General features: G+C 52.5%; 2 protein-coding genes across 2 annotated transcripts; both read right to left on the bottom strand.

Moving 5' to 3' along the window:
• Positions 1–310: 310 nt before the first annotated feature.
• On the bottom strand, positions 311–1,261 carry LOC116502210 (olfactory receptor 52B2-like). Its single transcript, XM_032208000.1, has one exon. It carries the CDS (start codon positions 1,259–1,261, stop codon positions 311–313), a length of 951 nt encoding a protein of 316 aa, XP_032063891.1.
• A 6,290-nt stretch (positions 1,262–7,551) lies between these two features.
• LOC116502202 (olfactory receptor 51L1-like) lies at positions 7,552–8,544 on the bottom strand. Its single transcript, XM_032207987.1, has one exon. It carries the CDS (start codon positions 8,542–8,544, stop codon positions 7,552–7,554), a length of 993 nt encoding a protein of 330 aa, XP_032063878.1.
• Positions 8,545–12,997: the final 4,453 nt, after the last annotated feature.

Below are 12,997 nucleotides of genomic sequence, written 5' to 3'. Positions count from 1 at the left end.
AGCCACCTCTGTTCCAGCTGCTTCTCCTGGCCTTGTGAATTGCTGCAACCAAACCCCCGATAAAGCTCTGAGTTTATGGGATAACACCAGATTACATAAGATAAAATTTTGGTATATGGTTCAGAACTAATTTCTCCTTTTGTAGTGGTGATGGGATTTATTCTGAGGAAGCATCTCATAAGCAGGAAAATTGATCAGTAATGGTGTTGTGCTGAGTCTAAAAAAGGAAGAAGCCTTTTATTTCACACACATGCACTCTGCTTCCCTGGTAGAGACAATTTCTCTTCCTTTCGGGGGAATAACATCCTTGTCACCGCAATTGCCCAGTCCTAAAGAGTATCTGGGACACCTTTTCTCTGATTAGTTTGTTTTTCACTGAGTAGACAATGGGGTTTAGCATGGGTGGTAGGAGCACGTAGAGATTGGCCAAGAGGATGTGAACATGGTGGGGGACGTTGTGGCCAAACCGAAGAGTGAAAAATGAGAAAAATGCTGGCGTGTAGAACATCAATATAACACAGGCATGAGAGCTGCAGGTGCCAACTGCCTTCACCTGGGCATCCTTGGAGGAGAGCCTGAAGACAGCCCTGAGAATGAGGCTGTATGACACCCCAATGAGCACAACGTCCAGTCCTGGGCACAGGAGGGTGGTGGCAAAGCCGTACCAGACGTTCACGGAGATGTCACTGCAGGCCAGCCGGGCGATGCCCATGTGCTCACAGTAAGTGTGCGGCATGACGCTGTGTCCGCAGTACAGCAGCCTCTGAAGGAGGAATATTGTTGGGAACATCACACAAAAGCTCCTGGCTATTGCAGCCACCCCTATCTTGGCTATCACTGAGTGTGTGAACACCGTGGCGTATCGCAGGGGATTGCAGATCGCAACGTACCGGTCAAACGCCATGGCCAGCAGAACGGTCGACTCCGCAATGAAGCTGAAGTGTGTGAAGAACATCTGGGTAAGGCAGGCATGGAAAGACATCGTATTGGAAAGGGACCAGAATATGCTCAGGGCTTTGGGCACTGTGGAGGAAGACAATATGAGATCTGCCACTGCTAACATGGCCAGGAAGAGGTGCATCGGCTCATGGAGGCTTCGCTCTGTCACAATGACAAATAAGAGGACAAAGTTGCCAAGGAGCGTGGCGACGTACATCAGGCAGAAGGGGATGGAGAGCCAGGTCTGCAGGTCCTCCAGGCCTGCCATGCCCAGCAGAAGGAAGGAGGCAGGCTGCAAGCTGGTTTGGTTGGTAGCCACCATGCTGGGAGGATGCCTGAGTCAGTTCGGACTCCCTTCTCTGTAAGCAGAAACAGGGGGAAGATGGGAAGCACCATTCATAAAATGTAAAAAACGTGCTCGGATTTCTCTGGAGCACTTTATTTCTCTGGATTCTGAAGCGGGTTAAAAATCACTCCCCCCATGCACTAGGGAAGTGTGCTTGAGATACTGACCCCAAAGCAAGCAACAAATTAAATTAACAAGTGTTTCATAGACTCAGGTGCTGAAATGCAGCAGAGGTGCTCACAAAAAGTCACAATTCAATGCAAAAGCTTGGTCAGGCACCCAGGAATCCAGCCCCCCTGGCTCTAGTTGCTGTTATTTCTTGTGCTTGTGTTCTGTAGCACCCAAAAGCATGAGGCACATGACAAGCTGGGACTGACTGACACTGATTTTACACAATATGCTATTTCTTTCACTACCTACCTCACCTCTCTCCACACTCATTCACTACACATTTTGTGTGACAGCAGACGATGATCTCTGCAAGGCAGGGATGGCTCTCACAGCACCCAGGGCAACCAGGCTGTTTACTGATTGCTGCCTCACATCAGTATGAAAGGATGATCCAACAACCTGCACAGAACAAAGCGGAGTGGAACATCAGCACCACACAGAGTAGGTGGTCTCAGGGAATGGCTGTGTGCTCGGGAGGCAGAGCAGCTCCTGAATTTTAAAGCAAATTCAGAAGCAAAGGTCTAAGGCAGAGCGCGGCACTGAGAGACAGAAAAGCTGTGCCACCCTGGCATGGAGTTTGCACGGAGATGCTCCGGATCCTCGGAGTTTGCTCATGTCAGTGGCCAAGGATTGCCCAATGCATAACCAGGTGGAGGGGCATTCATTCTGCAGCAGGGTGAAACGCAGCCCCTGAGCCCCAGCGATGCTGCCCTGGTGCATCCTGCCCCGCACTGCCCCACCTGCCACCAGGAGTGCCCTGAACGAGCCCAAAACCTCCAGTGATCAAATTGTACAGGGCTTCTGTGTGCAGAGTCCTCTCTGCACTGCTGCAGCTTTTCTCCTGGGTGTTACCCTGGGACTTTTCTGTGCTCCCACCTCCCCTGCAAGTTGCTCAGCCAGACCCAGAAGGTGGTTTGCAGTATATGCATGGAAATGACAAAGCCACCAGTGAGGGCAGCATCATCCAAATTAGTCAAAATTTAAAGAGTCGTGAATGCTTCCTGGACAATGGGCAGTCAGCGCGAGGTCTCTGGCTGCTGACCATCACATGAGCCCTTGCTGGTACTGCTCTGCTTCTCTGAATGCACATCCTGGTCCTCTTGTTGGGAGTTAAACACAGCAGGCAGCAGGGGGGCATCAGGCAAACTATCAGCTGTAGGGCCAGGTTGTGCATGCTCCATGCCAAGCTGGTTCTGATGAGGCCTGGGGAGTCAGGCAGGCACCGCAGGCAGCCCCTGCTCAGCTCATAGGACCATGAGGTGGTCCGGTTATCTATCTTTTATTATCTATCTATTAACAAACCTGCTGGGACAATTCTGCTTCTCATCTCAGAGCCTAAATCTGCAGCTCGGAGTGATCCGGGGGAGCTTTTCACGTTCTGGCTCAAATCAGGCACCTCATCTACAGCAACCTACCAAGCAGCAGCTGCTGCAAACAACTCACCAGCTCTGTGACAGCCAGGAACGAGGGCATCGCCTCTGGACCTCTTGGGCCATCTGTGAAGCAGAGCAGGGAGGCGGCGATGTTTGAGCACTCCTGTGCATCCCCACGGGGCTCATGCAGCTGGGCGGGGGCAGAGCTCTGGTTCGTGCTGCTTGAGCAAACGTGTTGGAAAACACACCAAATGAAGGGGATTTTGACTGGAACTCCTTTAACGTGGGCTGCCTGGGCAGATGTTACCTTCCGTTGCCTCTACAGATGGGACAAAGCCATCACAGCACTGTATCGGCTCCTTCCTGGAGGGACTGGGATGGGATGAGGTAGCTGAAGACACGCAGATGAGTGATGCTGACGTCTTCCAGCCAGCCCTACAGAGACGTTGCAGGATCTGCTGTGCTCACTGCCTTTAGCCTTCCTCTGCCTGCCTGCGTGGGCATCTGAGTGCTGCTGCTTCAAGCACCAGGGTGATTAATACAGTAAATGTGTCTGCTCTCTGCAACAGGCTTGCATTGCAATTCCTGGTCTGAGTGTTCAACATTGTCTTTGTGAGGATTCTCTCTGAGGACATAAAAAGAAAACACAATATTAACAAAGAGTGGGAATGGGAAACAGGTGGGTGAGCAGAAACAGGTCATGGCGGAATGGAAACTAATAAAAGTATGAAAGAAATCAAACGTGGGTACCTTAAATTAAGCAGTAAATCTAGATTTAGTTGCTGAAATAAAAACAGATCGTCTTTACCCATATACTTTCTTTTTTTATTCTTTGAGTCAGGAAAATTGTGACCTGACATCACATTTCAAAATTAGATTTTCAAGCTCCCAAAACTGGAATATTTGCAAAAATTCTCTGTCTCCAGCTGCTAGCATGTTCGTGCCTTATGGCTACCCAGCCCCAACACGTATACAGTAGCACACAACTCCTGGCTCACACTGACTCTAGTGCAAGAATTCATGGTTTTAATGAAATAAGGTCCAACAACCCCCTTGATCCACTTGACATACATGTGGCCTAGGCAGGCTACCGCTGATTTTTAATACCTGCAAATCAATATTGTGTTGTTGAAGCTGGGATTGTCTGTCCCATGCCTGACCTGGGTACCCCACCCTGTGGTCACCCAGTGGCACGCAGATCTCAGTGTAGGGGTGAGGGGCTATTTTGGCTCCATTCTCTCTCACCCTTCCCACAGGGACCTAGAACAGTCCCAAACAGGGCTGTTTGTGGCGTTGCCCAGCAGCTTTCCGGGGTTCCCATCTCCTCTCCCACACTGGTGATGAGCTACAGCTCAAGCCTGAAAAGCAGGCATGGGTTTCAAGTTCCTCAGCTTTTGGATTTTCAGCCTAAAAGTATCAAAATCAAGACATGGACACGTTCTGAGTGCAGCAGCTGTATTTGTGGGGTGGGGTCAGGTCTATGTGCACAAGCATCCTTTAACTGATGATGGCTTCACTGGATCTCCGCTTCAGGAAGCCGCTCAGGTGAGGACCCTCTCATGGAGACCTCACTTACATTACGCTTTATCCCTGCTTCAGAAAAGGGTGAAAATGAGAAAAGGAAGAAGAAAAGGAGAAACAACTTTCTGCAAAGTTTCTGGCATGAGACATGAAGCCTACAGGGTTAGTCTGGCATGCAACAGCCTGTGAGACCCCATGGACTTGCTGTCTTGTTTGTGATCTGCAAAATAAAGATAGCCCCTGCCACACACACCTCCCCTCCCCACAGGAGGAGCTCAGCACGATGGCAGCCCCTCTCCCCATCCCTCTCCCTGTCCCTCTTCCCATCCCCTCCCCATCACTCTCCTTAACCCTGCTCCTCATCCCCTTTCCCCCTCCCCATCCCCTCTCCCCATCTCTCTCCCCATCCCCTCTCAATCCCCTCTCCCAATCCCTCTCCCCAGTTCCTCTCCCCATTACCTCTGCCCATCCCTCTCCCCGTCCCCCTCCCATACTCTATCCCCATCCCCCCTTCCCATACCCCTTCTCCTCCCCTTCCCCCATCCACCCCACCCCCCTACTCACTCCTCTCCCCCCCTCCACTTCCCATCCCCTCTCCCCATTCCCCCCTCATCCCCCCTCCATCCTACCCCGCTCCCCCTGCCTTCCATCCCCCTAACCCATCCCCCTTCCCATCCCCCCTCCCCATCCCACCTTCTCCCCCCATCCCCACCATCCCCCCTCCTCACCCTTTATCCCCCTCACTCCCCCCATCCCCCCTTCTCCACCTCCCTCACTCCCCTATGTCCCCCCATCCCCTCCACTCGCCCCTCTCCCTCCTCCCCGCTCCCCATCCCACCCCCATTCCCCCTTCTCCCCCCCCCCCCACATCCCCTATTCCCCCTCTCCCCCCGCTCCCATCCCCGCGCCCAGCAGGGGGAAGCCGAGCTCCGCGCACCGCCCGCCGCGGGGCCGCTCCCGGTGATCGCTGCCCCGGGCCGGGGGCTGGGGGCTGGGGGCTGGGGTCCCGCTGCCACCCCCCTGCCGCGGGGGCGAGCCCCGAGCCCTGCCCGATCCCGGGGCCCGGCCACCAGCAGCTGCCCGGGGGGGCTCCGAGCCCGAGGAGGGGGCTCCCTCCGCAGGGGGCTCCCGGAGCTCGGGGCGCTGTGTGCCCCTGGCCCCATCTCGCTGTGCTGGAGCTCGCCGAAGGCCCCCCGGGGGCTGCGGGGCTGTGCGGGGGGAGCGGGGCCGGGAGGGGTCAGCGGGGTCTGCCCGAGAGGGGGGCTCTGCCCTGCAGCCCCGGGGCCCGATCGGGTTGCCCAGCAGAGCTCCCCAAAGCTTTGGTATTGGAAGTCGCAGAATTGCTGCCCCCTGAGGTCTTCTGGGGGGGCTTATCACCTCGGTGTACGTAGGGGGTGCTTTTACACGTCCTCATGGTTTTATAGACATCAGCCAAGCACGGCAGGATGTGCTGGAACCACTGATTTTTAGTATTTTTGTAGCTGGCAGTGTCTCCCGAGGATGTATTGATCATAGTTGTTACAGTGCTGTGTGCGCAGTCCATGACAAAGACCAACAGAATAAATTAAAACAGTTCTTAAATGCTGAAATTGGTTTAAAATGTCCTTCCAAATGTAGTCAGTTTATACAGTGCCTGCACCTCTGGGTCAGCTGGAAGAGAACTGCTCCTTTGAAAGAGTGCTAGCCATTAGCTGAAGTGGGAAGAAATCCATCTCTGAGGTCTAAATGAGCCAGCCTGAGGAAGGCGTTGTGCTGCAGAGCCTTATGGAAACCCCAGCATACTAATTAGTGCAGCTTAATCAAAGAATGACAATCATGTCAAGAAACTTGGTGCTGCAGTCTAACCCAGGCAAAATGTTCCAGGCAGAACAAAACAAACCTAGCAAGGAAAGTACTCATGTTTTAAAGAGAAGACAACAAGACAAAACTTTTGCTTAATGTTTGAGTCCAGAAATCACTGCTGCACAGAAAGCGTTCCTCCTGCAGGGAGAAATGACTCCAGCAGACCTGGGGGCATTTCTACGATCAGCCCCTCCGTGGGTCCGGCCACTCCAGCTGTGTCTGCGGGCAGCTGCCCGACCCAGTGACCCTGCCAGCCCCAACCCCCTGCTCCTGCCCACCCTCTTCCTCCTTCTCACAAAAATGGATCAAGTCCTAATGGCCAGTGCCCAGCCCGGACTTCCCGCGCCCATGCATGGTGCCAGGTGGCCAAAAGGACCACCAGAGAGAGCAGTGCCTGTCCTGGTGCTCTAGCAGCGCTCAGGCAGACGTGACCAGCACTACTCAGTCCCAGTCCCCTTGGATAGCTGGGCAGGACAGGATCTGACCCTCTCCCACTTGATTCACAGTCACCCTTGTGCATGTGGACACCTCAAACTCTGGAGCAGACCAGAAGCCCATCCAGATCCAAGTCCAGACCCTAGACTCCATTTGCCCACTCTCCAGCTCCAACCCTCGGTCTTTCCAGTCCCCAGTCTCCTCCTGCTCACCAGTTAGTCCATCTTGTTGTTTGTCGCCAAGTCCCACACAAATTCCCCCCCCACACAGACAGTAAAGTCACAGGAAAGAAGACAAGACAGGCTGTGGTGGCCAGGTGCATGGCCTGGAGGGTGTATTTATTAGCAACTTGCTTACACTTGATCAGCCCCTTTACCACCCCCTCCACCTTCCCATCCCGGTTCCTCCCTGGATCCTTTTCCTCACCTTTGGCCCTTCTGAGCACTGCATAAAATATCTCACACTTTCCCACAAGCTCCCTAAGTTGTCCCCTATAAAGTTTTACACAATCCCCCAAGCCCCCTCAACTATCCCCCACCGTCCGCTCTTTCCCAGCGGACCCATGATGACTTTCTTTCTGCCTTCTCAGCAGTTCTGCTTGAACCTTTTTCCTCCTGGCTCCTCCAGTGGCCCCTCAGTCCCTGACTTCAACACTGTGGTCCCTGGTATTGTCTCTGAGGTTTGGTGTTTGTGAATCTAGATGTAGTTTGCCTCTGTTTATATGCTGAGAAACCTTTAACCAGATATCCTTATAGTCTTGCATTGCAGGTAATGCATTGCACCTATCCTTCTCTTTCCATATACCTTTTACCTTCCCCCTATCCTTACATTGGCAGAAGTGCTTGGTATGTTACCCTCTCCCAGCTGGTCTTCCTGGGGGTTGAACTTTACATAGGACAGCTGGCAGTAGCCATCATATTGGCTTTACTGGAAAATAGCAGCCCTGGACTTGTGGACCCCTCGCTGGCAGAGCATCCTCAGTATCCGTCTCCGGATCACTTTGGTTTTCATGCTGTAAACGATGGGATTCAGGATGGGTGGAGCAAGGAAATGGAGGTTGGCTGTGAAAGTGTAGACCTGGGGAGACACATGTTTGCCAAACCGGTGCAACATGGAGAGGCAGATCATGGGGATAAAGAAGAGCAGGACAGCACAGACATGGGAGATGCAGTTGTTGAGGGCTTTCAGACGCTCTCTCCAAGTTGGAAGGTTCAGGATGGTCTTAAGGATCAGAAGGTAGGACAGGAGCACAAAGAGCAAGTCCAAACCCAGTGTGGAGAGTAGTACAAAAAGGCCACAGGCACTGTTGATCTTTGTGTCAGAGTCTGCATGTTTGATGATATCTGGATGCAAGCAGTAGGGATGGGACAGCTTGCTGGCCCTGGAGAAGCACAGCTGGGTCAGTAGGATCGGGAGTGGGAACTGGAAGAGGATGGTTCTTGTGACAATTGCCACACATATCTTGGTGATCACTGAGTTGGTGAGGATGGAGGAATATCGTAGGGGGTGGCAGATGGCCATGTAACGATCAAAGGCCATTGCCAGAATGGTGGCAGATTCGATATCTGTGAAGCTGTGAATGAAGAACATTTGGGAAAAGCAGGTGCTGGAGCTGATCTCTCTGCCCTCCAGCCACAGCATCCTCAGCATGGTTGGGAACACAGATGTGGACAAGCCCAGGTCAGACACAGCTAGCATGGCAAGGAGTAGATACATGGGTGCATGGAGACTCTGCTCTGCCTTTATTATGGCAAGGACAGTCCAGTTCCCCAGCAGCACCAGGAGGTACACAGAGCAGAGGAGAACAGCAGACCACATCCGACTGGATTCCCATGCTGGAAAACCACCCAGAAAGAATGTTAGAGTGCTGGTCTGGCTGCTGTTGGTCCCAGGTGGGATGAAACAGGGATGCTCCATCTCATCCTTGAATAGCTGAGCTGGAATGTAAGCCAGCAGGGTCACACACACACAGGCAGTGAGAAATACTCCGGGATCCCTTCAGCCTGAAGACTTGGGTAAGAGGTATCACCATGACCAGCAAAGCCGTGCCACAGCAGAACCTAGCAGGAGCTGTACCGAAACAGTCTGAGGATACTTGTCACCTCCCTGCATGCATGCACCGACACCGAACACACTCTGGCAGAAAGCAGGTGCTATATGTTGCATGTCCAGTGTAGTCAGGATGTAGCTCCGGCTGCCTGGTATAGCAGGGGAAGGAACATACAAAAAAAAAAAAAAAAAAGTCCATGAGTGACTGAGTGACTGTGCAAATACTAGCTGAGGAAGGGAAGTGTCATTATGATTAGAGAGCTGTGGTGAATCCTGTTCTTGATTTTTGTGCTTTTGCTGGGAATTTCCAGTGAAAGACAATGGATGAGATGCTGAACTGCTTGTGCAAATATAGCAGCTTTCTTAGGAACAAAGATCAGTAGAGCTCGGTCCTTTTAACAAAACACAACACAAAACACAACAAAACACACGCCAAGTACAAACCCCTGGAGGGAAAACAGTTCTGCCTAAGCTGAAATACAGTAATTACTCACAAAGCAACATGTGAAAATTGGGCACAGATAGAAGTAAACTGGAAGTTGCAAGGAAGCTGTATTATGGTGGGATGTCTCTGAATATCCTCCTACCAGAAACACAGGGAGGAGAAATGGCACTGCTTTTACAGAACATTTTCTAAGGGATGTTTTCTAATGAGGGAAGACGGTGTCTCATGCTGCCAGGAGGGATGGGGACAGTACTCAAGGACTGTGGTGTCTGGAGTCCCAGGCTTGCTCTACATGTCTGGCTCTGGTCCTCAGCTGTCTTTGAAGGATCACCCACCACAGGGCTCCCACGCACCCTGGCATGGTTTGAGGCTGTAGCACACTCTCAGCACACATCACTGAGTGTCACTGAGCTTCCCACAGCCCCACACCAAATTGGATCTTTAGCACCTTCCAGAGAGGTCTTTCCACCCTACTCTCCTACAAGAATGTTCTGTGGAGGCCTGTGGGAATGAAAAAATACATTGGATTTTTTTTTAAGAAACTGCTCTGGAAATGCCTGGTTTTGACAGCTGAATGAGCTCTGTTATGGAGGTCCATGTCACCTTACCTGAAACATCCACCTGTAAGTCTAGGAAAGCGTTTGAAACAATGTAAGCACCTGTGAAACCATTACATTTATAAATACCTATATCCACCTTGTGAAACCATTACATTTAAAAATTCCTAGATCCACCTATCTGTTCAGAAAATTGCAGAACTATTTCCACTCTGTGCTGAAATCCTCTGTTCCCCAGGACCTCTCTTTGCCCTTCCTGCCTCAGCACACAGTTTGATGCCCGATCCAGCATCCCTGAGTAACTGCAAGGACGGAGTGAGTTCTGTAGCTTGACCTGGGCTTACATGAAGATGCAGACTTCATTGTGTGGGAGTTCCCTCTGGTCCTTTAGAAATGCTTATCAAAGATCACCTCCGCATTGTGTGGAGGGGAAGGAGGAGGAGTTACAGGACAAGGTTATCTTCAGACACAAGCATCTGTCAGGAGCAGTTAAAGCAGTGGTAATTCCCAGCTCAGTCTCTACCCTGGGAGCACAGGATCTGTCAGAGGTGTTGCATAATTGCCCCAAATTTCGGCTGTGCCCCATCTCTTCACCTAAAGCTCTGGCAGTGCTTCACACACAGAAGGCTGGATCAACGCTGCATCAGCTGCTTGCACCAAAACCTGGGGAACTTCCCTGTCTCATCCCCTCTTTCTGCAGGACAGCAGCACACCACCACCAGTGCCATGGAGCCAGGAGCTGTGCTGAGCTGGCAGTGTGAGCTGGGGTGGGCTGGCAGGGAGACGAGGGGAGCCCTTGGGGCCCCTCCAAGGAATGCAAGGCCCTCTTGGGCTTGAGATCAAGTCCACACGAAGCTCCCGTGTGTCACAGCCTGTCAGAAAGAGCCTGAGCACTACGGAAGGGAAAAGTAAGAGCGAATCCTGATGGTTGTCTCAGTGATGGCTCATTTTAACAGGTACAGCTTGATGGACTCCACAAAATGACCGATCCCCCAAGTGCACCTCAAGATTTCACTGAGACCAAGTGTCCTCACGATGCTGTGAGAGGAAAAGGGGCTGCGCCCTGCTCCAGCACAGAAAGTGGCACCAAGCAGATGCAGGGATACCTATTCCCCTTCACAGGCAGAGGAAAATGAGAGTTTGTGTCTCTGAGAGCTTTCCCATCTCTCTGCAGTGGGGAAGAGCATAGCTCCTTGGAGCAGCACCCACCTCAGGCAGCTGAAATGAGCTGGCCATGGGAGGGTGACGGGGAGACTGCGGCTGCAGCAGGCCCAGTCCCCTGCTGCGAGGAGCTGGGGCTGGCTGAGTCCCGGGGGGTGGCACAGTGCAATCTTCAGCATGGTCAGGAGCCCACTCACCTGCCTCGCTTGTGACCAGCCCGAGCTTCCCACCGGCACTGCAGCGATGCAGCAGCCTGTTCCTGACATCAGGGCTCGCTGCAGACGAGAATTTATAGCAGATCCCGAGCGATCCCCGCTGCAGGAGAGGGCTGGCCTGGAGCAGTGGGATTGTTGCTCAGCACTTGGAGCAGATGCATTAACCCCCACAGCACCAGGTCCAACCTGGCACACCGCGCAGCTCTGCACCGCGCCATTGGTCCCTGCCCATGGTGACAGGGAACACACCCTGGAGACCCCTGTGAAGGCAGCCTCCTCCTGCTGTCCTCCCCTCCCCAAAGAGCTGAGCTCTGTGTCAGGGTGGCAGGCGGGTGAGACCCCAGAGTTGTTCCCAGCCCCACTGCAGTTCTGTGGGTTTGAAGGCAGCCCTGGAACAGGCCTCTGGAACAAACCAGAACTATGTGGCCCTGTGTCCTGTCCCCAAAAGTGGCCTTAGGTGAATGCCTAGAGGAGAATGTAAAAGCAGAGCAAGTGGGCTTGTTAATCCTTCAAGCCCATTCACAGTAGGCACTGAGATGATCCTCGGGGTGAGCATGTGCCTGTGTAACACACTGGGCCAGAAGAGATGCTCCAGGACATCCACCTGCACCCCATCAGCTCTCCACAGGTCTTCTTTGCACAGGCCCCTTGCTTTACCCTTATCTTGTAATTGCAGTGTTGCAATTATACTTTAATTCAGAAGGTCAGCAGCATGTCAATGTAGAGCTTAGGGATATGGTTTAGTGGGGACTGTTAGTGTTAGGTCAGAGGTTGGACTCGATGATCTTGAGGTCTCTTCCAACCTAGAAATTCTGTGAAATGTCAAGGCATGATTTAAATCTCCTGTCAGCACTCAGAAAGGATCTTGTGAGAAGCAGAAGGGTCATGGGGGACTTCCTTAATCTTGGAGTGGATTTTTCTGAAACACTTGGTGCACTGGTGAATGAAGGGTTTTGAAAAGAGCATAATAATAAAATAGACACCCTGGGAGGATCTCACCTGACTAAAGGAAATAAGAACAAAATGCTTCCGTGGCCTATTTTTGGTGAGAGGAAGAAACTGAATGTTTAGTGCTGAGCATTGTAGCTCAAGAGCCTCAGAGTGGATGGAGACGGTCAGAGTTCAGTATCTAAAGTAATATTTATTCCTGTACTCTTTGAGGCCTGTCTTCCCCGCTGGTAAAACAGTGAAATGGAAAAATGTGGTGCACAGTGATGTGGTGAAGGTATTTTTACTGCAAGGAGGAACTGTGTTGGGGCAATATTAACTTAAAGACGTAGACTGTTGCCATTGTTCCAGTGGAGGTTTGTTACAGCAGCCAGCACAGCCCTGTGGCTGCCAGCAGGGAGAAAATGGGGCTGGGGGCGACTCCGCAGCAGCAGCAAGGCTGAGCCCCACGCTGAGCTCTGGGAGCCTGCAGGGGTGGTGGTGCTGGGTCCTGCCCAGGGCCCAGAAGTGCTGGCAGTGCCTCATGCCACCGTGAAGTGAGGGAAGACCCTATCCCTGCCCAGGACACCTGGGTGTGAATGCCTCACGGCCATGCTCAAAGCATGATGTTAGATGCAGGGCGAGGAGGTAAACTTCTGCAGTACAACTCCTCCTGCACCAGGGATAGGCTGCCACAGGACTTGGCCCACAGGAGAGTGGAGCTCAGCTGGTTTCTGTAAACCAGGGCACCCAGAGGAAATGCCAGAGCCCTCCCAGTCCAGAGCAGCTCCAGTGGGGTCTGCTGCCTCTGTGCCCAGCCATGCAACCAGAAAGCACCAGCCTCCCAAGTGCATGTGCCTGTTGCTAATTCCCATTACAGAGGAGTGCACGTGAGAGGCTCGGAGTGCTGTTGTGGGGGTCACAGCAAAGGATGAAATGAGTACAGGGGAAGAAAAGGGTGAAACTTGGAAATTCAGCCACAAAGACAAGTGTCAGACCCAGAAGGGTGTGTGAAG

Source organism: Aythya fuligula, chromosome 1, assembly GCF_009819795.1.
Source record: "Aythya fuligula isolate bAytFul2 chromosome 1, bAytFul2.pri, whole genome shotgun sequence".
NCBI lineage: Eukaryota > Metazoa > Chordata > Aves > Anseriformes > Anatidae > Aythya > Aythya fuligula.
Note: the sequence above shows the minus strand (reverse complement) of the source record. Positions and strands in the feature narration are given on the sequence as shown.